A 26,486-nucleotide genomic window follows, 5' to 3' on the forward strand; every position below is an offset into this window, starting at 1 on the left:
GGCATGCTGGGGCCTCATCTAGGCTCAAGGGGATAGGCGGACGGACAGAAGCCGCTGTGCATGTTGGGAGTAGTAGTTTGAATGATATCGCGAGGTTTTTTAGGGCGGACTGTTCTAGCTAACAGAATTTGAAAGCGTTAATCACTCTGGGTTTGTTGGTTTGGTGTATTGGCTTTGAAGTTCCAGGGCAAAAATCTCAATTTACGTGTTCGTTGTGTGACTTACCTCTGAGAACTTTTTCGTCTTTATAAAGTGGGGATAAGACTTTTCATAGGATTGTAGAAGAGTGAAATGAGATAAATTGCATAGGACATAGGACGCGTCAATATTTGTTGAACATGCTGAACACCCATAATATAAAGATTCAATCATTGTTAGCTTTTCTTTTGGAATTTATTAAAACTATGAGGTACCCACATTTGAAACTGTGAGCTATTTCTGCAAGACTTCCAGTTCTTATTCTTTTGAAAGGTTCCGAAGGTTATTACGGTATTTTCACTACCAAAGGATATCCGGAGGTTCATTAGAATGTCTCAAAAATGAGGTCCTAGAGAATAGCACATAGGTGGCCTCAAAAATACAAATCAGGCACATAAATAGGTAGGTTGACATCGCATTATATCAACACTTCCTCCTAGGGAGCAAGATTATTTTCATAAAGTTCTTAATATTAGTGTTTTCAAGTCGTCTAATAGTGCTTTCATTTCCTTTCCACAAGTTAGTTGAAGATTATGGAATTGTCTTTATTAAGGAGTTTAAATGAGAATTTTAAAATAAAACATTTAAACAGACCTTTATTGTACTAAAGCACAAAATCCTCAAAACTTCCTATTCATACATGCCATAATACTTTGAATTTATATAGTTCAGTCTATGCTTTACAAAAGTGTTTCAGATATGTATTGACCAATATTGTTAGTTACATTGTCAAAATCAAGTGCTTACAGATTGGGATTTGTTTTGGTTTTTAGAGAAGTTTTACTTTAAAAGTATGTTGCTTTTGCCTCTAGCTTGTCATGCATTACTACAACTTAATGAAATCTTTAGTATTTCAGTGATAAGTGGATAAATATAGCAGGAGAATAACAATTGTTTTGCTCTCTTTTCCTATTACCCAAAGAGCGTTTACTGGAAATTATCCAGGGCTCTGGTCTCCAATATCTCCTCTGTACTTTTGTTGAGTATCCCTCTGATATATTTGAGAGAATTAGGTCATTAGTAATGCGGATGGTTTCTCACCTGCACTAAAACAAGCTGGGGAAAAAAAGCAATTTATAGTATTTTTATATTGGTAAACTATGCATTAGTTACCATTTGAAACAATCCTTTAGGAGCACATTTGTCAGTCAGTACGTTTATGTTGTTTTGCAACCATTACCACCACCTATCTCCAGAACTCTTTTCATCTTGCAGAATTGACGCTTTGTCCCCATTACAGAAACTCTCCTTTCCCCCTTTTTCCAAGCCCCTGGTAACCACCATTCTACTTTCTGTCTCTTTGAATTTGACTATGTTAGGTACTGCATATCAGTTCAGTGATTGACTTCTAACTTCCTTGTATCTGCCCTTTGTTAGATGGTTTAGATGACCTTTTACAGAATCCAAAGAATTTAGTAGGCACTGTGCCCAAAATTCTAGAGCAGTGCTGCCACAGTATGTCGTGATGTTGCAAGCATTTCATCTGTTCTAACTGATAAGGTTGGCAGAAGCCACGGGTATCCTGGGTACTTCAAAAGTGGCTAGTACAACTGAGGAACTGAATTTAAAATTTTAGAAACCCAGCATTGGTATCATTGCAATTCAGTGGAGAAAGGAAAGTCTGTTCAACAAATGGTACTAAACAACCTGTTCACAATTAAAAAAAAAAAAAAATCGTGACCCTTAACTTATACCACACATACAAATTAATTCTAAATAGATCTTAATTATTAAATAGAGAAATGAAAACTATAATGCTTCCAAAAAAACAGAAGGCTATTTCTGACTCTGAGATAGGCAAAGATTTTAGGACCAAAAGAACACTAATCACAAAAATAATTGATAAAATGAACCTCAACAAAATGACAAGCTTTTGCCTATGAAAAGCAGTGAAAAAGAAAAGGCAAGGCATAGTCTGCAAAAAAAAAAAAAAAAGTAATTCATAAACCAATGGTCATTGTCATTCATCCTCATGTGTATGCAAATTAAATTCAAGAGAAAACACTGCATACCCATGAGAATGGCTAAACTTAAAAAGGTAAAAAATGCTAAATGTTGGTGATGCTAGGGAGCCTTTGGAACCTTTATATACTAATCACAGGAATATAAATTGGTATACCCATTTTATCTATCTATACTTATTTAAAGACTTCACTTTTAAGTAATCTCTACACCCAACTCAGTGCTCAAATTTACAATTCTGAGACCAAGAGTCTCTACCAACTGAGCCAGCCAGGTGCCCCACATTGCAGTATTTTTAAAATTCCTGCTGCAACTTCATTAACAGCAATAAAATAAAGTCCTTTCTTTTCTGTGTTTCTTCAAGATTTCTTATAATTCACATAATCCTTTACAATGGAATCCATATTCTTTTTTTTTTTAATGTCTATTTATTTTTGAGAGACAGAGAGAGACAGTGCGAGCAGGGGAGGGTCAGAGAGAGAAGGAGACACAGAATCTGAAGCAGGCTCCAGGCTCTGAGCTAGTGGTTAGCACAGAGCCTGATGTGGGGCTCGAACCCATGAACCGTGAGATCATAACCTGAGCCAAAGCCGGACGCTCAACTGACTGAGCCACCCAGGCGCCCCTGGAATCCATATTCTTGACACGAAGATAAAAGAACTGTTTTTGCCTGGTAATTACGCTTTAGTTATCAATAATCCATGGTTTTAGTTCTTCAGAAATGTTAAAAATTTTTTTCAATGTTATTTTTGAGAGACAGCATGAGTTGAAGAGGGACAGAAAGGGAGACAGAGAATCCAAAACAGGCTCCAGTCTCTGAGCTGTCAGCACAGAGACCAACACGGGGCTGGAACGCATGAACTGTGAGATCATGACCTGTGCCAAAGTCAGAGAGAATGTGTGTGTGCGCGCGTGTGTATTTGTGTGCCTGATGGACTTCTTGACATTCTGTTTCTGCACACTGGTTTCCATGTGTTTGAGTACCCTGCTTTCTGGAACCCCTTCTCCCCGGTTTTCATTCCAACCACTATAACATAAAAAGTATTTCACTCATTTGTTCTTTATGGCAACATTTCCACACTTTGTTTCATAAAGAAGCCCATGAAAGCACAGTATGCATTCACCTCTTAGAATCTAAGCTTCAGCCCCATTTGTAAGTCAGTCCCACTGCTATCTTTTCCCACCCATCAAAGTACAGGCCCCTGTCTCTCCACCACCTCTAATGCAGGTCCTGTGTGCCTGAGCTCAGCGCTTTTGTTGTTTTTCACTCTCATTTTTAAAGAGTCTACAAACTGTTCACTCTTTTATTTCTAAAAATAACTTGCACTGCCATTTAGTCATTGGCTACTATGACAGCTTTTAATGAATCCAATCTCATTCAGTTGGAGAGGGCCCAATGAGTGAGTTGTCCTGGACAGTACTTACATTCCACATAACTTAGAAGCAACTACTTTGTTTCAAATGTTATGGACTTAAAAAATATTTATATTATTGAAAACGTGAAGTATATTACGCAGACAGAAAAGGGAATAAATCAAAGTTGTAAATGCAATGAAGTATCACAAAATGAATACACCTATGTGACCCTACTCAGCTTCAGAAATAAAACATCACCAGCAACCCAGAAGCACCCTCCTCCACATCCTTCTAATCATTATTGACCACCAACACAAGAATATGCTTTTAAAGACAGTTTCTTTTAATTTTTGACTGTCTGTAGTAGTTTGTTGATTTTAGATCCCTTGATTCAATTTCAAAGTCAATTAAAAATATCTTTAAGTTGGGGAGCTTGGGTGGCTCAGTTGGTTAAACGTCTGACTCAACTCTTTCTTCTCAACTCTTGCATCAAAACAAACAAAATAAATAAACTTCAAAAAAAGAGGGAAAATATCTCTAAGTTTATTTATTATTAATTTTTTTACAATACTGATTTATTTATTTTTGAGAGAGTGCACAAGCAGGGGAGGGGCAGAGAAAGAGGGGGAGAGACAGAACCTGAAGCAGTCTCTAGGTTCTGAGCTGTCAGCACAGAGCTGGATGTGGGGTTTGAACTCATGAACAGTGAGATTATGACTGAGCCAAAGTCAGACAATTAGCTGACTGAGCCAACTAATTTTTAAAGTTTATTTATTTTGAGAGACAGAGTGCATGTGTGAGTGCGGAAGGAGCAGGGAGAGAGTGATAGAATTCCAAGTAGGCTCTGAGCTGTAAGCATAGAGCCCAATATGGGGCTTGATCCCATGAACTGAGATCATGACCTGAGCTGAATTCAAAAGTCTGACACTTAACCCACTGAGTCATGCAGCCACCCCCAAATTTGTTTATTTATTTATTTATTTTAAAAATTTAAAATGTTTATTTATTTTTGAGAGACAAGACAGTAGGAGTGAGGAAAGGCCAGAGAGAAAGGGAGACACAGAATGTGAAGCAGGCTCCAGGCTCCGAGCTGTCAGCACAGAGCCCAATGCTGGGCTCGAATCCACGAACCATGAGATAATGACCTCAGCCGAAGTCAGTTCAACTAACTGAGCCATCCAGATGCCCCTCTAAGTTTATTTTTAAAATAAGGTCGTTATTCCTTGGTATTCTAAAGGTGTTGTGCATATGAGGCAATAAACTTTGGCTTTCCAGATTTTTTTTTTTTTACAAAGAACCTGATTTATTATTGGCTTATTAGCTGATTCCTAACATATTTCTACTAACAGTTAAAAGATATCAAGTTTATCTTCATAGTTTGGGAGACTAATTGGTCTCAGTGTAATCCTGAAGCAGGATTACAGGTTTAATTGAAACTGTCCAAAAATAATATGTATAACAACTGAAAGTACTCATTGAATAATAGATATCCTAGATCTTTGCTATTTCAAGTGGTGTTTGTCGGTCAGTAGTGTACACCATGACCTGGGATCTCATGGAAATGAAATGAACTGTGGAAATGCAGGATGAAAGGCCCCAGACCTTCTGAATTAAAATCCACATTATGGCACAATCCCCAAGTGATTTGTACATATACAGAGGTTTGAAAAAAACAGGAGCCAAGATTTTTATAGGTTCATAGTTCCAACTTTTGAATCGTTCCCCCCAAATAAAGTGTGTGCTTTAAGGAACACTGCAGTTGGAGGGTAAGGGAAGCGCAAAGACCTTGGTGGTGCTAAGGTCTGGGCTTCCTTCCAGGAGGGTGGAGCCTCCCTTTGGCTTCAGAAGCACTCTTCCTTTTGCCCTCACTCCTTCGCAGAGTCCGCCCTTCCTTGTTATGTATAGAACGTTAACACTGATCATCAACTGAGTAAGTAGTAACAAACAAATCAATACCCCTTTCTCTTGTTTTCCCTCTTATAATTTTTCACTTTCTTAAATTAATGAATTTTTTGCAGAAATGTTTTGAGGTTTATGTATTTAGTGTTTTTCTGGGAAAAAAAGAATTATAAAAATGACGTGATCTAACACCTGACATAGCATAGCATATTAGACTATCTTCATTTTGCTTTGATTCACACAATGTTCCAATATTTACATTTTCTTGGATAAATGTTTGTTATGTAAAATACGTGACAACAAAAATCAGTTTCTGTGTTTCTTTTACCCCGAAACTCCCTACTTAATAGAACATCATTTCAAATTAAATCAGATTCTCCAGAGACATCAACTATTTTAAAGGGCAATGCTTACTCCTAGGGAGATAATAATGATATTGATTCGAATAGGATTAAATTATCTCTCAACTCAGAGGAAGTGAGAGGAAACAAAGGAAAGCTTTCTTTAAAGAATGCCAGCTATCAATGTAGAAAGAATGAGAACATCATCATTTTGTAACTACCAATGGAATAGCTGATTCAGGCAACGCAAGAATCACTAATTGATATTAAATCACTGAGATAAGAAATCACCCCCAAATTAGCAGCTAAAACTAAAATTAGTTTACTCAATTTCTAAGAGTCAGGTATCCTCAAAGCAGGACAATTGTTATTTCAAGACACCTCTGGGGCTGAATGATCTGCTTCCAAGCTCACACATGTGCTACGGGGCAGACTTAAAATTCCTTGAGAGCTGTTGGAACATGGCCTCAGTTCTGTCACACAACGGAGATCATTCTATAGAGCTGCTCACATCACCTTGCTTCTGCCTCTGACCGCGCCCCCCACCTCCTGGGGTTGTTAGAGTAGTTAGAGTAGGAAGTTAGTTAGGTTTTAACAGAATTTGCCTGCGGGCTGGCAAAGGGGGGGTGGGGTCATGGCCAGCTAGGGGCAGGGGTGGTGGAATTAGAGACCTGTCCTGGCAGCACTCCAGAAACAAAGCCACAAGAAGCTGGATCAAACCAGATAGGCCCAAGACGAAGAAGGCTAGAACCCTGACCAAGTAAGGGAGAAAAGACACGGAAACCTGTTCCCCCACAAATCTCCTCCCCAAGTAATAAATATTCCACCAGTTTTCGTTTGAGCTCATCTGAGTGTATACTCTCACTTTCATAAACTTTCCTACTTGCACCGCTCAACTGGTCTTGGATTCTTTCTTGTGATGAGACCAAGAGTCTACGGTGATATTCTGGAGACAGACTGGGCAGAGGTCTCAGGGTCTCGGGGTGTCCCTAATCCATCCAACAACAGCATGAGTGGCCAGAAAGAGCCTGAACCAGAGGCAAGTATCATTATAACCTAATATTAGAAGTGACAATCTACCACTTCTATACATTCCATTTGTTAGAAGATAGTCAATAAATCCAGTTCATGTTGAAGAGGAACAGATTACACAAGTGCATGAATGCCAAGAATGAGGTCACTGGGGTCATCTCAGAAGCTGCCTAACACTAAATGAGGAATGAAATGTTTTTTTCTTTAAAAAAAATTTTTTTTTAACATTTATTTATTGTTGAGAGGCAGAGAAAGACAGAGTGTGAGCCGGGGAGGGACAGAGAGAGGGAGACATAGAATCTCAAACAGGCTCCAGGCTCCAAGCTGTCAGCACAGAGCCCGACACGGCTCAAACCCATGGACCACGAGATCATGACTTGAGCTGAAGTCGGACGCTGAACTGACTGACCCCCCAGGCACCCCGAGGAATGACATGTTTATATAATGCCAAAGTGTAACTCCATAGGCCTTCTTGATATGATACACTGTGAATTTCACATTACCCATGAAGTGGCCTTGTCAAATGTGTTAACTTAATTTAACTAATTTTTAGACTTAATATTACTTCATAGTACACTGAAGGGAAGGATTAAAGTTACCAATGGCTTGATGAAGCAACTAGACAAACCTGGATGTAGGTCTTTCTACAAAACAACCTTGTTAATTCTTTAAAGAATTCTTTAAAAGGTCAATGTCATGTGGGAAAAAACACTAAATAGAAACAACCAAATATAATGTGTGAATCTTGACTGGATCCTGGATTGCACAAAACTAATAAAAACAATTAAAAAGACATTTTGAGGGATAACTGAAGAAATTTTAACATGTGATAGATATTAAATCATATTATATAATCATGATCAATTATTATTACATAATTAATAGAGTTATGATTTTGTAGAATATCCTTATTTTTAGGACAAGATGAGATAGTTTGGCATGGTATTACAGAGCCTGCAACTAACTTTTAAATGGTCCAATAACCACCACAGGTATGTATAAGTGTACAGGGAGAGAAATAAGCAACTGTGGCAAAAGGTAATAGTAGAACACAAATAGTTGCATTATTTTTTTAAAAAGTATTTAAAAAATTTTTCCATGTGTTTGAAAATTTTCAAAATAAAACACACCCCCTAATTCCATTGGTCTTAAAACTCTATTTTAGCTAGTCTTCCGCTTTGGGGAATATCTAAAACAATAACCCATCTCTTTTGAACTCAAGAAACTTCCTAAGCACATGCCACTCTGTATTTGAGTTGGTAGTTTACATTTTGGCTCTGTCACTCAACTGGAAGCTCTGTAAGGTAAGGACTGGGTTTTATATGAAGAAAACTGCACAAAACCAGGCATAGAGAATTACTCACATTACACCACATCTGTTGATGTTCATATGTTAAGCCAAAGTTAAGCCTAATTAAATAACCTAAGAAATAAAAGCCAAGCAGAGAGTTCACTTTAAATATTGGTCTGTAGTTTACACAGTAGAGAATTTGTTCTGTTCTCAAAGAGCTCTATGATCATTGTTTTTGACTCATATTCTCCATGACATTTATTTTTTATACAAAAGTAGCAGTTTGACTCAGGTTAAGTGTCCAATTTTGGCTTAGGTCATGATCTTGCAGTTTGTGGGTTCGAACCCCATGTTGGGCTCTGTGCTGACAGCTCAGAGCCTGGAGCCTGCTTCGGATTCTGTGTCTCCCTCTCTGCCCTTGCCCAGCTCGCGCTCTGTGTGTGTGTCTCTCTCTCAAAAATAAACCAACATTAAAAAAAAAATAATAATTAGTTTAAAAAAAGAAAATAAAGTTGCAGTTTAAAGCCTAATTTTTACATGATTAACAGTACTTTTCCTTTAAATAGGGGTTTATAAAGAAGTTTTATAAGTCTTCCATCACTAAATTTTACCAGGTGGTGAAATCCTGAAGTAATCGATGGAAAATATGTTTAATTTATAGATGGTTAAAAAAAAAAGGCATGTATGGGGGTCCTGGGTGGCTCAGTAGGTTAGGCATCCAAGTCTTGGTTTCAGCTCAAGTCATGATTCTGAGGTCATGGGATTGAGCCCCACATTAGGCTCCACCCTGAGCACAGAGCCCATTTGAGATTCGTTCTCCCTCTTGCTCTGCCTCTCTCCCCCACTTGAGCGTGCTCTCTCTCTCTCTCTCTCTTTCTCTCTCTCAAATTAAAAAAAAAGAAAAAAGGCATGTAAAGAGAACAAGTGACCTATATCACATAATCAATTCTCAATACTTTATTTCTCTTTTCAGTAATATATGCCTATTATTTTGTTTTTGTTTTCTGTAATGTTCATTGCATGGTTGTTTTCTATTTGGAGAGCTGGACTGTACTTTATATATTCTTAGGTCAAGAAATGTGACTTAATTCATTAAAAAATATATTTGTACGTACTGTGTAATTTTGGTTGCACTGTATGAACAGCTGCTTCCTGAGACAGGTCTGTTTCAGTTATAGAACTATAAATAATAAATCAGCATTTATTTTGTTGATTTAAGGTTTTCATCCAAAAATTCAGTAATGGCTTCTTCGTCTGCTGAATGAAGTAGTCTTTGAATTAGCTGATCCAGACACTTCTCCCCACATAAAAATTCCTGATAAAAGAGAGAGAGTTATTATAAAAACCCAACTGGTAGAAATAGGAGAAACAAAGCAAAGAATTAGATGTATATTTACTTTGTTTCTTTAAAGTCTGTATTTAATAGCAACAATGGATTACTAACGTGGTTCTACAACATAATGAACACAACTGCTAACTTGGGAGGATCCCATAACTTCGGAGGATCGCATTATACTGACTTTTAACGTAAAAGATGAATCCAAAAGAGTAAATGGGATTCTATTCTTTCTTTGTTTCCATTAGTATTTTGTTTAAAAATTAATCTCCTAGAAGTTGGATCTTTCCAACAACTTTGGAGAAAACAAAACAAAGGAGATCTGAACAGACTTGAAATTTACCACCTCTCTCTTTAAAATTCCTTTGCTTGACATTCCTAACAGGATTCTAGGTCTCAAACCATCCTTTGGGAGGATGTTTGCCTTCTCCTTTTATTCCCCAGAAAAAATAAGGCTTTTTACTCTTGTCCTGAAAATTCCGTCCTTTTCATTCATAACACATTATTTCCCAAGGGCAAGAAAGACTGAAATGCCTCCATCAATGCTGGTGGCACCTTGTCGCCACATTAACATGCACAGCCCTTGCATTCTGTCTTTCCAAATCCTCTGGAGCTCCCAGGACCATTTCAGCTCAAACTTCTCATGCCAACCCTCAAATTTAGATTATATTTAATCCGTAAGTGGCCTCTACTAGTTCTGTTTGTTTTTTATTTTTAAATGTTTTTATTTATTTTTGAGACAGAGAGAGACAGAGCATGAGCGGGGGAGGGGCAGACAGAGGGAGACACAGAATCTGAAGCAGGCTCCAGGCTCTGTGCTGAGCCAAAGTTGGAGGCTTAGCCGACTGAGTCACCCAGGCGCCCCTACTAGTTCTGTTTTTTCGTAAATTGGAATCTTGGTGGTTTTAAGATCTAGAAGCACCGTGTAACCAAAAAAATATTTATGCCAAAATATTTAGGGAACAAGAGTCTTGAGGTCTGCTAATTGCTTTCAAATGGTTCACCAGCAACACATGAAGTAGATGAGGAAGAGAAGGAAAATGCAGCAAATGTTAACAACTGCTGCATCTAGATACAGGGTATGTACTTGAACCAACCTTTAATTCTTTTTTTAATGTTTATTTTTGAGAGAGAGACAGAAAGAGGAAGAACAGAGAGAGTGCGTGAGAGTGAGTGCACACAACCTGGGGAGGGACAGAGAAAGATAGAGAGACGCAGGCTCCAGGCTCAGAGCTGTGACACTGGGCTCGAACCCACAGTCATGAGAGCCAAAGTTAGACACCTAACCGACTGAGCCACTCAGGCACCCCTTGAACCAGCCTTCAAAGTCTACTTGAAAATTTCTAAATAAAAGGTTCAGAAAAATAAATGCTCTTATGTTTACCTGAAAATATGTCCAATGGGTGAAAACTGTTCAGTTAGACCTCCCTGTAGTCTTCCCTACAGTTCATCTTTACGAGTCATTAAAAACATGACTAAGTACCTTCCCTGTGTTACAGAAGTTCTGTGTAACAGAGCTGTTGGGAACAGTGAATTAGCAGAGTCTTATATTTTAGAAATGTTCAAAATCTAGACATTGGCTTAATTGAATATTCCAATGTCAGCATCTGAACACTGAATATTTAAAGTTTTGTGATAAGCATGAACTAATTTTATTTTGGTCTTTCTCAAATCATCTTAAAGTTGAATTTTAGGTTAAGCATATACATTTATCTCTCCAATTAAACTGTAAGGGAAAAGATGCCTTCCTATCTTTGCATTCCACAAAATGCCAGCATATATTAAACTTTAAATTAAACTTTACAAGTAAGGCAAAACACTATGATGAATTTTTAAAATAAAAATTAAACCATTTTGAGCACAATATGGAAACTGCTTATAAAATTAGCATGCCCGGAACTCAAATTATCATGGTATTGCGGAAGTGATTTCATCATCAGGAAATTGTGTTAAAAGGATTATCCTTCTTAACTGATAATCACATCACATGTAGAGTTTAACTGGATTAACCACAGTGCTAGAGATACAAAGAACAAAGATGAAGGCCTTGTGGTTCCGAACCTTCAGAAGTTCATAATCTAGTAACAGAGGGAGGTGAGGCACCACAACCAGCGCAAGAAATGAAGGAAGCATGTGAGGGTTGTAAGGTTAATTTTAAAAAGGTGGCATCAGGGAAAAGTTTAGGCAGGAAGAAAAAAATTGCATTAGATTATAAAAAGAGAACAGTATTTCTCCAAATAGAGACAGCAGAGCATTTCAGTCAAAAGGAGGATGAAGAAAGACATGAAAACAAAGTACAAAGTATTCAGGGAAAGGGAAAAATTTCAGTTTAAGGAGAATACAGGGCAGGAGATAGGCTGATGTTCAGGAATTTGCACAAGGACTTTGAGAAACAATAAAAACATAAAACAATATATTATATGGTAGTCTGGGCTTATTATCTAGATGAATGAAAATAAAAATTACCTATATGAGAACTCACACTAAGAATAGGAGGTGATCTCACAGAACCCAAGGAGAGGAATGTAAAGGCTACTGCCACGGCCCTGGGAATGAAGCCCAGGAAGAAATGAGTGTGAGGATTAATATCAAGATTCTTTCCATCTAGTTCTATTTTTGCTCCTTTCAATACATCAGCTTCATCTCTTACTGAACATTGCCTTCTCCTCACGGTTTGGAAATGTGGCTTCTAGCCTCTTGTAAATTTTACATATTTCTGCTTTAGCCAAGAGAGAGAATGACCCTCTCTGTCTCCGGTTTAAAAATGCTAGGAAGGAACTCATTGGTAGGGGCTTGTTCGGATTTCCTCTCCAAACAAACCAATTATTGTCTTTGATCTTGTAAGAGCAGAGCAGTTTTATCCAGAACTATGTAAATAGAGGAAGGTCCGGCTCTAAAATAAAGGAACAGAGCTTAGCTTACTTAGCAAGTCCCACAGACATCCACTTTCTTTCCCCTCCACGCCTTCCACTCTGTCCTGGGGCTATTGCCCTTGGGTTAAGGCCCTCATCACTTTTCCTGCCTCATGTACAACTCTTACAGTTCCTAAGTCTTTCACTCCTGCTTGTCTCTCTACTGTCCCCCCCCCCCACAGATTTTCATGTTTTACTACATTTTTTCATGACATTTCCAAACTTCCCCCTTTCACCAATATGGGATGTTTTCTTTCTTTCCAATAGGTGGGTTAGTCATTACGAGAGCACGCAAATAACATTTCCCTTACATTTCAGAGTCTGGCATGCTACTGTCATTAGTAATAGCATGTTAGTATTTAGGCCAAAGCCAGATATTTTATAACTATAAAAGCTACTTAATTGCCTGTTTCAATACTGAATACTAACTGAGGACCTAAGGGCTATTCTAAAAAATATTACCAGCCATAAGAATGCGGCCACCTCAGGGAACACCATAACCACTACCAGAAAAGCAACAGAAAGAGTATGTATGGTGTAATTAGAACAATATGGCCAAACATATTTGGTTATTACTGTGTGTTTCCTGAGGAAAGGGAAGTTAGCAAATATTTTCTCCTTTTTGATAAGGCGATTATGTTCCCATTTAAGACCATCTTTAAATTACTAAAACAGAGGAAGTGGCATAAAGTACACAAAAATTTCTAAATATTTTGAAAATATAGACATTTCCTCTTGTAAAATGAGGACTTTAATTTTGAGTATAGATTGGGACAGGATCAAATGAAAGAAGCCTTACATATCACATGGCATCAAGGAAAAAGATCAGAATTTTCCATCTCTTGCCTTTTGTACACAGTCAGTCCTTTATGAGAACCACCTCATTTTCCTCTTCAGTGGAAGCAAAAGGGGAATTTCCCTGGGCTTCACTGTTAATGTATGTTTGTCAGTGATCCAGCCAAATGGGATTTAGTTAGGACAGTATCCAAACCATGATGAGAGCGTCTCTCCCCAACAGCATAATTACAACTCCTGAATCCAATGAACAACACAACGTTGTGGTGGGTAGAACTCAAAGACGCTCAGAACTCCCTCCCTACGTCAAGGCAGAAGCTCTTAACATGATGGAAGACCACTCCAGAGATTAGGTGACTCATCAGTTGATGTTGAGTCATTCAAAAGGAGTATCACTGGCATGGGATGACCTAAGCTGGTGAGCCATTAATAAGGCAAAATGGATCGGGCACAGAGAAGGGCCACGGAGCAAGCACCTGGACCTGAAAGCAGTGAACTCATCTCTGTGGTGTCCAGATTTTTAACCTATAGTAGCCATTGAGATAATAAACCACCAAATTTGTGGTAATTTGTTACGCAGCAACAGGAAACTGTATACATGTATATTGAATATACCTTAGTACACTGTGATGGTGTAGCAAAGATTTTGGAGTTCAAAGAGAATTGTTCGAAATTGGCATAAAGACCACCTTTCTTACCATGAAACTAATACAAATGTCCACAAAATTTAGGGTACCATCTTAAACTGGCTTAATGATTGTGAATTACTTGGTAATATTTTAGACATAACTCTCTAGAGTTTGAGTATACTTCCTTTGAAAAGCAAAGTACAGAAAGCACATTCAGTAATATTACCTTAATATCACGAACTTCATATGCTATCCTGTGGTCAGTGACTCTATCCTGGGTGAAATTATATGTCCGAATTCTCTCTGACTGGGCTCTTGTTCCCACCTGCGTCATAACAAAAAGACAATTCATATTTTAACTTTCTAATTACCTTTATTATAATGGAAATGTACTTGTAAGTGACTTTTCTATTACAACAGTTTCAATTTTTTCTAAAAGTCATATATACAAAGTGACAAACAAGGAACAAGCATGGGCAAAAATAACTGTTTAAGATTACAGGTTTGTAAAGCTTAGTTATGGACTAAGAATGAATATCTCTTTGGTAGTTTAAACTTCAAATATTTAAAGCCAAATTATCTTTGCATCCCAATCAGTTCTTCCTCCGGGTTCCTGTAAATGACAGCATGTGCCGTTGGCTCCAAGTGGGAAACTCTGACATCCCACAACTTAACCGATGTTTCATGGGAGCTTTGACCCAGACACTAGGGAAGAGTCCGTCTTCAATTCACTGTATTCTCTACCTGCCCATTCCCAATGGTTTCCAGGGTCACCTGTTACATCCTGCCCTTTCCATTCCTACCACTCAAGGACTTATTTTCACCTTCATTCCTATAAAAATCTCCTGATTCCTCTTCCATTTCTCTGCTTACATTGTGTTGCCCTGCTTAGTCTGCTTAAAACAGTTTTCTGATAAATTTTCTTCTTTGGTTTCTTCTTGTCTACTAAGCAGACACAACTCCACTCAGCATTCAAGGTACCTCATAATGTGGCCAACCTTCCCAGCAGATAGCATTTCTTAAAATTATGTGAACCACTATAATGCCACTTCTTAAACCATATCAAAATTATGTGCATTTCTGTCAGCTCAGCTAAAATATCATCTCCAGGGATGCCCTTGCCAAACGCTCTATCATCCCCACCTTTCCAGCTAGCAATGACTGACATAGGTTAACTTCCTCTTTTTAAACACCTTACATTTGGAATATTCTCCACAGCGTACTACAGTCTGCCTTATGCTACAGTAATTTGTATCCTTTTCTTTTTTAATGTTTATTTATTTTTGAGAGAGCATGCTAATGGGGGAGGACCAGAGAGAGAGGAGACACAGAATCTGAAGCAGGCTCCAGGCTCTAAGCTGTCAGCACAGAGTCTGATGTGGGGCTCGAACCCATAAACTGTGAGATCATGATCTGAGCCAAAGTTGGACACTTAACCAACTGAGCCACCCAGGCACCCCATGGTTATTTGTATTCTTCTTAATCTCACCTCCACTACTTCCCCAGCACAATAGCCTATTTCACTCACTTCTACTTTTTAAGACTAAAAAAAGCCATTTCTATAATTTATTTTTTTCAAAAACATTTTTAAATGTTTATTTTTGAGAGAGAGACAGAGCGTGAGCAGGAGAGGGATACAGAGAAAGGGAGACACAGAATCTGAAGTAGGCTCCGGGTTCTGAGCTGTCAGCACAGAGCCTGACAAGGGGCTCAAACCCACACACCACAAGATCATGACCTGAGCCAAAGTTGGGCTGAATGAGCCACCCCAGAGCCCCTATAACTTATTTTCTTGACCTCTCAGGCAAATGATATGGAACTAAATTAAATATGGCTGACCATCAGGAGAATTTTTAAAAATTAAAGTTGCTAAAACCCAACCTCAGATATACTGAATCATGGATTATGTAGATTTAGAATATTCCCTAGGCCATCCATTCTGCAAACAGCCAACTATGGAAACTACTATCACCCTATTAATGCCCAGGATCACACCCAAATCAATTATGTCAGAATCTTGAGGGGATAAGGCCTGAAGAATCTATAAAGCTCTTTAGCTGATACACAGAGACACGGTTGAGAATCTGACATAATGCCTTCCATATAAAAGCTACTGTATGTATTAGCTGAAGCCAAAATTTCTTTAAGCATTAGAAATACCTACTAAAAAAATTCATACAGATGAACAAGTTAATTGGAAGGCTTTTTCTGGCTCCTAAAGCCAGAAATTTCTGAAGACACACACATACGCTTTTTACCAAGCCAGTCTTGAATACTTATTTTAAAAATTACTGTGTGAACATTTGGCACTGAAATGCCAAACAGCAAGTAAGTCTCAATGTTTTTTATTAATTAAATGTCACTGAATTCATAGTGTTTACGTTATCACTTACTTGCCAAGAAGCAATGGTTTGTTAATGAGCATTCCTATCTGCAAATATACCTACTGATCCTGAACCACAGTCTAGGGTTACTCTTCCATTCATCCCATCACTTTTACTATTTGCAAGTTAGAATGTGCGTACGGAAAGCTAGAAGGGCAAAAGTATGACAAGATCAGGAAATCCAGGTAAAAAGAATAATTCATGTTTAAAGTTTATATAATTCATTACCCTAAAAGTTTATATAATTCATTATCCTTCCATATTTAGGGGAGCATACCTATCCACAAACAATACAAAGCACAGCTGTGCTCGCTTCGGCAGCACATATACTAAAATTGGAACAAAGCACAGTTATTCCACTGTCTCTTCCAACCTCTCTCAATATGTTTTTTAGGATTTAAAATCTCACGATAATTTGTTTACTTAGGTCAATGACATTTATTCATTTTGTTTGCATTTAACTACATATCTGAATACATAATATCATACATTTATACGGTACAAAATTCACAAAGTATAAAAGGTGTACATCGTGGCCAATAAATCTCGTCTACCCCTGCCCCACATCCCACCAGTGGCAATCATCATTTCAGGTTTTCTGCAGTGCCATCCACTTTTGATCCCACAGAGTTTTTTAAAAAGCATAGGTTTTTAAATAAAAGTATCTGCAAATTTAATTTCCAGAGAATGATTTTATCTTTTAACCTAATCTCCTCTCAAGATAGTCAGGATACAGACACTGGAGGGGAACAGCTGGGAAATAATTGGAGTTTACCCGTATGTCACCTATTCGTTTGTAAACTGACACGTCCACATTTAGCCATAACCTGTCAGTCCACATGCAATGAAATTATTGTTTATTTACAAATAGGCAAGTTTCTCTATGCCATCAGATATTCCCGTTTGATCAAAACAAACGCTGAATTTTCTACATAAAATGATAACCTTTTGTGTGCGGAGGTGCTATTATACCAAATAAATCTTACCTGCAGTTTTCTAGTACTTTGTTGCTGACATTTGTCTTTCTCAATAATCTGTTGGTAGAGTCTAGCTCTCAACACACGCAAAGCTATTTCCTTATTTTTTATCTGTGATCGTTCTTGTTGACATTCTACTACAAGTCCTGAAAAATAACAAGGATCAGAGGTAAACTGTAGCCTCTGGAAGCCAAATTAAGATAGACCTGAGATGTCAATTATATCTCAATAAAACTGGAAAAAATATACATTTTTATTTGAGAGAGAGAGAGTGAACATAAGCAGGAGAGAGGGGATGGGGGGTGGGGTGAGAGAGAGATCTTAAGCAGGCTCCACGCTCAGCACAGAGCCCAACGTAGGACTTGATCCCATGACCCTGGGATCATGATCTGAGCCAAATCAAGAGTTGGACACTCAACCAACTGAGCCACCCAGGTGCCCTGAGCTCAGGAACATTTTGACAGAGAAAAGGTTAATCAGGAAAAGATCATAAGGAATTAGAAACATTTTAGACTCAGCATACTTTAGAAACTAGCAGTAGATGGCTACTTAGGTTCGGATATCTGAACGAGATACTTCAGATGAGAAGAATGGAAGCAGGAGCCTCTGTGCCCCGTAGTTCTGCCTCTCCATCCTGCTCACTTACACAACAGCCCGCCGCAGTGAACTGCTGCCGCTCTGTGCACTGCTGCTCCAGGCTCTGTTTTGGCCCAGGAGCTCAGCTTTCCCCCATTAAGCCACAAATACATGCAGAGCTGATGTTTTAAAAATGACTTTATTCAACCCAAATGCCTGTCAATAGATGAATGGATAAAAAAGATGTGGGGAGTGTTTGTGAATATTCATGTATAAATATGTGTGCAGGCGCACGCACGTGTGCAATGGAATATTACTCAGCCATAAAAAAGAATTAAGAAAAAGAATGAAATCTTGCCATTTGCAACAACATGGATCTAGAGGGAACAAATGGTAAGTGAACTTTCAAAGAAAGACATATATCAAATGATATCATTCATATGTAGAATTTAAGAAACTAAATAAATGAAAAAAGAGACACACAAAAAACACTCTTAAATATAAAGAACATAATGGTGCTTACCAGAGGGATGTAGATGAGGGGATGAGTGAAAGTGACGGGGATTAAGAGTACACTTATTGTGCTGAGCACTGAGTAATGTATAAAATTGTTAAATTACCATATTATATACTTAAAACTAATATGACACAGTAAATTAATTATGCTGGAATTAAAAAAATAAACTGAAAAGAAAAATATGACTTGATACAGTTGCTCCTTGTTGAACTGCACAAGTATATGCATATACATAGGTTTATTTTTTACAGTATAGTACTGTAAACATATTTTTCTTATGATTTTCTTAGTAACGTCTTTTCACTAGCTCACTTTTTTGTAAGAATGCAGTATATAATACATACAACATAAAATATCTGTTAATCACTGTTTATGTGTTTAGTATGGCTTCTGGTCAACAGTAGGCTATTAGAAATTAAGTTTTTGGGTAGTCAAAAGTTATAAGTGTATTTTTGGCTGCAAGGGGTTGCACTCCTAATTTCCATCTTGTTCAATGGTCAATTGTTTATAGAAACCAATGAAAAGAAACTATTAAACCCTTTGTAAGGAATTCATAGTGAATGTTTCTCAGTTGTCCTGGCTCTAAAATCAGGTAATCCCACAGCTAATCATACATGTTTTGGTTAGCTACCTTCTGGATTTGGGTGCATTTTGCCTGTTGTATGGCCCAGTTACTAGCCTGAATCTCGACCTGAAACAGTGACCCTTGATACTTCAGGCTGTGCTGTTCTTAACTTTGCAGCTACCATTCTGAAGGCATGTCCGATCCTGCTCTCAGACATGAGAGGTGCACCACAAAAACCAAAATCCATATTAGCTTAGGCCAGCTAAACTGATATAGTGATAACTATTTTGCTGGAGATTTAAAAAATTTCTGTAAAACTCTACTCTCTAAAAACAAAACAAAATTCAACTCTCCAAATTGTGTTTTTGCCCTGTCTAAATAAGCTATACTCTACAGTTGCTAACTACTTTTACTAGGACACCTAGGTTTCACCTCTGTTAGTTTATTCTTGACCACTGTACAGTCACAGGCAGGCAGCCATGTGTTCGGGCTGGGGCACTTGCCTGGAGCTGTCATGAATCTGGTATCCTTTGTTCACCATCTAAAAGGACATGAAAATATTTATTTCAAGATGGCTAGACGTTCATAAGCTTTCCTTCGAATTCCTCTTCTTCAGAGCATGACGGGCAGTAAGTTTTACCTAAACATCAACACTATTCCCAGTCAGTGGCACAGGTTAGAACTTTGAGCTTAAAACTTTTACTTAGCAAAGCTCAATGAGTCCCAAGGAAATCACTTGATCTTATATTTTAATATACTTTCTATAGATGAATATTTAATCACAAGTACTCCCTTAGGAAGAGAGGACCTGGGTCCTGGGAAGTATGCTGAATAACAGAAGAGTTGTTGAAATAAGGTGCTGGGGTGACTAAAAAACTGTAAAAGTGGTTTGGAGAAAAATAACTTTTAGGGGCACGTGGGTGGCTCGGTCAGTTGAGCGCCTGACTCTTGACTTCTTTTCAGGTCACGATCCCTCAGGGTTGTGGGATCAAGCCCCATATCAGGCTCCATGCGGAGTATGGAGTCTGCTTCAGATTCTCTCTCTCTCTCTCTCTCTCTCTCTCTCTGCCCCCTCACCCACTCGTGCTCTCTCTCTCTTTCAAAAAGAAGAGAAAAAAAAAACTTCGCTCAGTGTTGTTTCATACTCTAAAAAGATTCCAAAATTCCAAGTGGCAATGGTACCAAGTAGGTATCTAACGTATGTTTGCTAAATAACTACATTTATTATATAAAAGATTTTCAATTATGAGACTATATCATATTTTATTAAAAAATAACCCATTAATGATACAGAAGTGCTGATGCATAGGGGCACATGTACCCCAAAGTTCATAGCGGCACTTTCAACAATACCAAATCATGGAAAGAGCCTAAATGTCCATCAATGATGAACGGATCAAGAAGATGTGGTTTATATATACAATAAAATACTACATGGCAATGAGAAAGAATGAAATCTGGCCATTCATAGCAAAGTGGATGGACCTCGAGGGTGTCATGCTAAGCGAGGTAAGTAGGTGGAGAAGGACAGATACCATGTGTTTTCACTCATAGATCTAATAGGAGAAACCTAACAGAGGACCATGGGGAGGGTAGTAAGGGGGGAAAAAAGAGTTAGGGAGAGGGAGGGAGGCAAATTATGAGAGACTCTTGAATACTGAAAACACACTGAGGGCTGAAGGGGGAGGGAGAAAGGAGAAGGGGGGTGATGGTCATGGAAGAGGGCACTTGTGGGGAAGAGCACTGGGTGTTAAATGGAAACCAACTTGACAATAAGCTATAAAAAATAGCCCATTAAAAACATTTCTGAAATTAAAATGCATCTTACACATTGACATATCATTGCTTAATTGGTAGTGTTTTCTACGTTCATCCTAACAAAACTATAATGTCTTTCAATAGATGGGTTCTTAGATTAGATGAAATTATATACAATCAAAGGTTAAATAAAAACCCTGTAATCTTATAAATGCAAAATTATGAAGGATTGCCTGAGTAGATAAGCATCCAGCTTTGGTTCAGGTCATGATCTGGTGATTTGTGGGTTTGGGCCCTGCGTCAGACTCTATGCTGACAGCTCAGAGCCTGGAGCCTGCTTCAGACTCTGTGTCTCCCTTTCTTTCAGCCCCTCCCTGACTCATGCTCTGTCTGTCTCTCTCTCTTTCAAAAATGAATAAACATTAAAAAAAAATGTGGGGGTGCCTGGGTGGCTCAGTTGGTTGTGTCTGACTTCAGCTAAGGTCATGATTTCACTGTTCCTCAGTTCGAACCCCACGTCAGGCTCTGTACTGACAGCTCAGAGCTTGGAGCTTATTTCAGAGTCTGTCTCCCACTCTCTCTGCCCCTCCCCACTCATGCTCTCTCTCTCTCAAAGATAAACATTAAATTTTTTTTTAATTAAAAAAAGCAAAATAATTTAAAAACTTACATCTGATCTGGGAGAATTAGGTATTATCTATAATCCATGACGATGAAGGAATATAGTGTAAGAATTACTGAGGCCCACTTTTACTAACTTAACTAGTAAGAAACTAAAGAGCTTGTTTTAAGGCACAAAATATTAATTTGTCTTCATCTTGATTTGCTAAATTTTATACACACAGAAAAGTAACTTTTCCCCCAACAGTTAGCCATACCCGTATGGTACAACTCTCTTCCGAAGGTAAAAAAAAATGGAGTTATATAGAAGTAGTAGGTTAGAAAAAAATGTGAATCTTCAGAGTGCATGTGCAAAGAAATAATGGAAGAATGACCTATAGCTCTCACTTTCAAGTCAGTAGGGACACGATTCCCATTCTAAGAGTCCTGGAGTAGAAAAGATAAAAGAAAGGCTGAAGTTTTCTTTGCAGTGGGTGCTGAAATCTTGGTCAACCTCAAAGTACACAGTAGACTCAAGAAATCACTTGCTGTTAATGACATGCACTCATAAAAGGTAGGAGGCTTTGTAATGCATTGCCTAAGAAGAGGTTGAGGGTAACTCTAAAGGACTCTTTTCAATCTTTTTTAAGATCTATTTTGAAAGAGAGAGAGAGAGAGCAAGTGGGGGAGGAGCAGAGAGAGAGGGAGACAGAATCTCAAACATGGGGCTTTAACTCACTAACTGTGAGATCATGATCTGAGCTGAAGTCAAGAGTAGGATGCTTAACTGAGGGAGCCATCCAGGCGCCCTAACGCCTCTCTTAAATCAAGGAACCAGATCTCAGTAACTAAAAAATAATTTGGTTCAAGGTAAGTCTGGCAACAAACCAATGGGTTACTTTTTGTAAAGTCAGTAATTTATAGCTGCACAAAGTATATGTTTCAAAAATATTTTGGGTCATTTTTGTCAGAATTTTTTTATCACTTCTACCCGACTTTCTCTCATTTAAAATTTTAATTCAGGGGCACCTGGGTGGCTCAGTCAGTTAAGTGGCCAACTTCGGCTCAGGTCATGATCTCGTGGTTCATGAGTTTGAGCCCCATGTCGGGCTCTGTGCTGACAGCTAGCTCAGAGCCTGGTGCCTGCTTCCAATTCTGCGTCTCTTTCTCTCTCTGCCTCTCCCCTACTCAGTCTCTGTCTCTCAAAAATAAATAGACATTAAAAAATATTCTTTAAATAAAATTTTAATTCAGTGTACACTCATTATTACTATTCTGGATAGTATAATATAGAACAATATTCCACAATACAGCTTTGAGGTGAAACACACTAAGTATCCAACAATTTGTGGATTTCTTAGGTAAATTATGGTAGGTTACAAAACTTATCATGTTATTTTTGATGAAAAGGGATTTATTTCTATATTCTTTTAGAAAAGAATTCAAAAGGATATATATCAAAGATATATACTAACAGTAGTTATTTGGAATGGTTACAGATGTTTTCTGTTCTTTTGCTCATGTATATATTCTAAGTTTTTATAGTTTCTTATGGAATACAAATCATAAGAAAACTTGAAAGAGATTATAAAATTATCCTGTTGGATATTTAGGCTATATTAACTTAAAAAAATTTTTTTTAACATTTATTTATTTTTGAGAGAGAGAGAGAGAGAGAGAGAAAGAGACACTATGAGTAGGGAAGGAATAGAGGGAGAGGGAGACACAGAATCCAAAGCGGGTTCCAGGCTCCGAGCTTTTAGTACAGAGCTTGATGTGGGGCTTGAACCCACGGACCATGAGATTATGACCTGAGCCAAAGTCGGGATGCTTAACCCATATTATTAACTTTTGCTATTACAAACAGTGCAAGTAATAATAACTGGCTGAAAATAAATTTAAAATTTAAAGGTGACATCTGATATTAAGATAGCCTCCTCTTTCTTTTAAAAATCATAGTAAACAACAAGAACAAGAAAAAGAAACACAAAATAAAAACTTGATACATGTAGCCCCAAACACAATATATAAAGACAGAAAGCACAGGAAGAATGGTAAATGACTCAGCTATGTGGGGTGGGGGAGGTGAAACGTAACTGCCTGTAGAGGGAGACCTGACCAGGAACAAGCCCCTTTGCCCTGCTGAGTGCCAGAAAGCCTCAGGAATTGAGGCACCAAGTACTTCGCAAGTTGTTCACTGGAACCAGAAAGTCTCGAAGTAGATCTTCAAGTCCCCTCCCTCAATCTGTAGAAGGCAGAAGGTATAGTCTTTCGGGAATTAAATAAGGGAAGTTTGAGACTTGAGACTTGGGACAAAGGAGAGTAAGTATGAGACATGGGACTGAAAAAAAGAGGATTAGGTAAGTTTGCTTATGGAATGGTGAGACCTTGACCTTAGTTTTAAATATATCATGGATGATCCTACTTGGGAGAAAACAAATGACCCAAGTGAAAAGATCTACAAACACTGACATTTGGCAGTCCCCAATAAAAATGCTACTTAATCATCTACCTGTCCTTCAGGGACACTTACAAGACCAGTGCTCTAATCCCTGAGCTATGGAGCCAACAGCCGGGGACACTTACTAGTAGGTAAGTGGGATCTAACAAGCAGAGCTTTTAGAGCCTCCCTCTAGTATGTATATATAGACAGCAAAGAATTCCTAAATGTTTCCAACAAGAAAGTAAGAGTGAAACAGAAAAAATAAACTTAGAGGAAACAGAGACATTGCAAGAAGCAAAGGAACTTCAGGGAAACTGAAATTAGTATCTTTGAACAACAAAAAAAGAAAAATGCATCACTAACAACAGAGTGTTATCAAAATAGGACAATTCTAGAATAATAAACGTGAAAAATTTTAAGAAAGAACAAAATTTTTAAAAAGAACAAATTCAGGGAAAGTGTTGGGGAAAAAAAACTTTAAACACAAAGTGGTAGACAATATGAGAGAAAAAAGAAGACAAAACAATAAATTCAAGAGGTCTAACACTGGAGTAACAGAAATGCCAGGAAGAACAAAGAAAACAGTCAACAAGAATTTACCGAAGAAAATATTTTGGAACTGAAGGGCATGAGTCTCCAAATTGAAAACAACAAATACAATGAAAGATAAAAGCCTTACGTGTTCTAAGTGGAAATAATTGCCAATCAAGTATTCATGATCGATCAAGTGTGAGCTTGACATAAAGCCACTTTCAGATGGATAAAGTCTCAAAACATGTCTGTCTCATGCATCTTTTCTTAGGAAACCACTTGAAGGAGGGCTTCACTAAAATGAGGGAGTAAACTAAGAGAGACGAGAGGGGATCTAAGAAACAGGAGGCTCCCACACAGAGCGGACGTGAGGGGAATTCCCGGACTGTCAGTGTCTGGAACACCGCCCTTGCTGCAGCCTCGGAGAGGAACTCGTCCAGACTAGAGCAGGATAATGCAGGGCTCTAACAGGGGTGTTGCCAAAACACATTGGTCCTGCAGAAATTCTGGTAAATTTCATTTTATAGAGCTTTTGGAAGATCAAGAAAGACTTAAGAGTCAAAGAAAACTAACCAAGTGTAAAAACAATGAGGTAATTATTAACTCTAGGAAATGAAATCACAGTACAGGTTTTCTCTGCTATCAGAAAGTAGAACATTCCTATGAAACCTTTCATAGGCTGAAGTGGTGTAAAGTGAAGAACAATTGATTATCATTAAGTTACATGGGAAATTTTTGAGCATTCCCAGACCCAAAAAGTAACCTCTGTTAAGGCTGATCCCTTAAAACACATCTTGCTAACAGACAGACAAAATAAGTTGAGATAAAGCCCAGATGCTCAGAGACAGAGTTCAAACCTGTGGTAGTCTGATGCTGAGGTGCCTGAGTGTATTTCCTGAGGAAGGAGCTTGGTGGGGCCACTCTCCCTGCCCACAGTGTGTGAAGCTGCTACAACAGCTGGCTGCAAAATAAATGTTGGACACGATTTTCTCCCTTCACCTTTTTTTGGAGGGGGGAGAATCCTCTTTGAATTTCTCCTGGTTGGTGAAAACAGGTATGCTGTAGGTCTTTCATAAAAGTGAAGCAGCTTAATGTGAATTTTCGAAAAGCAGAGGACACTTGTATGCTATGTGGCTCAGCAGTGAACATGATTTACTTACTCTGTGTACGAAAGCAGTGAAGATTAATTTTGCCAAAATAGAAATATATAAGGAAGAAGAAAAGAGGATATCACAAGAGGGCTCAAATCTTCATCTACTACATTAAGAAGTCAATATGTAACCAATCGATCAGAAGCATGATCTGTTGGGGCACCTGGGTGGTTTAGTCAGTTAAGCATCCGATTGGGTTCAGATCATGATTTCACGGTTTGTAAGTTCCAGCCCCACATCGGGCTCTGCACTGACAGTGTGGAGGCTGCTTTGGGTCCTCTGTCTCCCTCTCTCTCTGCCTCTCCTCCATGTGGGCACTCTCTCTCTCTTTCTCTATCAAAAATAAAATGTTGGAGCGCCTGGGTGGCTCAGTGGGTTAAGCCTCCGACTTCGGCTCAGGTCATATCTCACATTCGTGGGTTCGAGCCCCACGTTGGGCTCTGTGCTAACACTCAGAGCCTGGTGCCTGCTTCTGATTCTGTGCCTCCCTCTCTCTCTGCCCCTCCCCGCTCATGCTCTGAATCTCTCTGTCTCAAAAATAAAGAAAACATTAAAAAAAATTTTTTTAATGTTAAAAAAAAACAAAACACAAGAAGAGTATAATCTATTCCTTAGAAAACACTGAGGTAATTACCAGAAAAGGACGGCTAAGAATTTAAATTGGTTGCCTGTGGGTAATGGGACTTCAGGGTCAAGGAAGTAGGAAGGGGGAGAAAAAAAGGTCCAAGTAGCTGTTGGTTTTTGTTATAGGATTTTACCATTGGCTTTTAAAACCTTATAATATAAAATGTAAAAATTAATTTAAAAAAGGAAAGAAATTCTAGGGGCTCCTGGGTGGCTAAGTTGGGTAAGCGTCTGACTCTTGACTTCAGCTCAGGTCATTATCTCATGATTGGTGAGACTGAGCCCCATGTCGGGCTCTGTGCTGATAGCGCAATGTGTGCTGGGGATTCTCTCTCTCCCTGTCTCTCTGCCCTCCACTGTGCTCTGTCTCTCTCAAAACAAATAAACACTTTAAGAATTAAAAAAATAAAATAAGTTTAAAATTTGAAAAACGATAGAAATCACATCAAGGACTGCAAAACTACCTCGATAGTATACCAAAATTACCAGTATTCAAAATAACAGCATCAGTGCAACACAGCCCAACGGAGCCGGCAGTCAATCTACAAGGTGACTTGTAGACCTATTACAGTGGATGTCCGATACTGTTTCATGTTTAGTTTTAGGCTG

At 38.3% G+C, this 26,486-nt stretch overlaps 1 protein-coding gene across 7 annotated transcripts in view; it reads right to left on the reverse strand.

The window, feature by feature from the left end:
* Positions 1-9,013: 9,013 nt before the first annotated feature.
* Positions 9,014-26,486, reverse strand: part of MTRF1 (mitochondrial translation release factor 1) — a 65,316-nt gene continuing 47,843 nt past the window's right edge. For all 7 annotated transcript variants that reach the window (XM_029936664.1, XM_029936665.1, XM_029936663.1 and 4 more), the window contains 3 exons: positions 17,122-17,258; positions 13,978-14,076; positions 9,014-9,394 (listed from right to left, as the gene is read on the reverse strand). In XM_029936664.1, coding sequence (XP_029792524.1) covers positions 9,281-9,394; positions 13,978-14,076; positions 17,122-17,258 — 350 coding nt within the window. In that variant the 3' untranslated portion in view covers positions 9,014-9,280. The remainder of the gene's footprint in view (positions 9,395-13,977; positions 14,077-17,121; positions 17,259-26,486) is intronic.

Source organism: Suricata suricatta, chromosome 4, assembly GCF_006229205.1.
Source record: "Suricata suricatta isolate VVHF042 chromosome 4, meerkat_22Aug2017_6uvM2_HiC, whole genome shotgun sequence".
Taxonomy (NCBI): Eukaryota; Metazoa; Chordata; class Mammalia; order Carnivora; family Herpestidae; genus Suricata; species Suricata suricatta.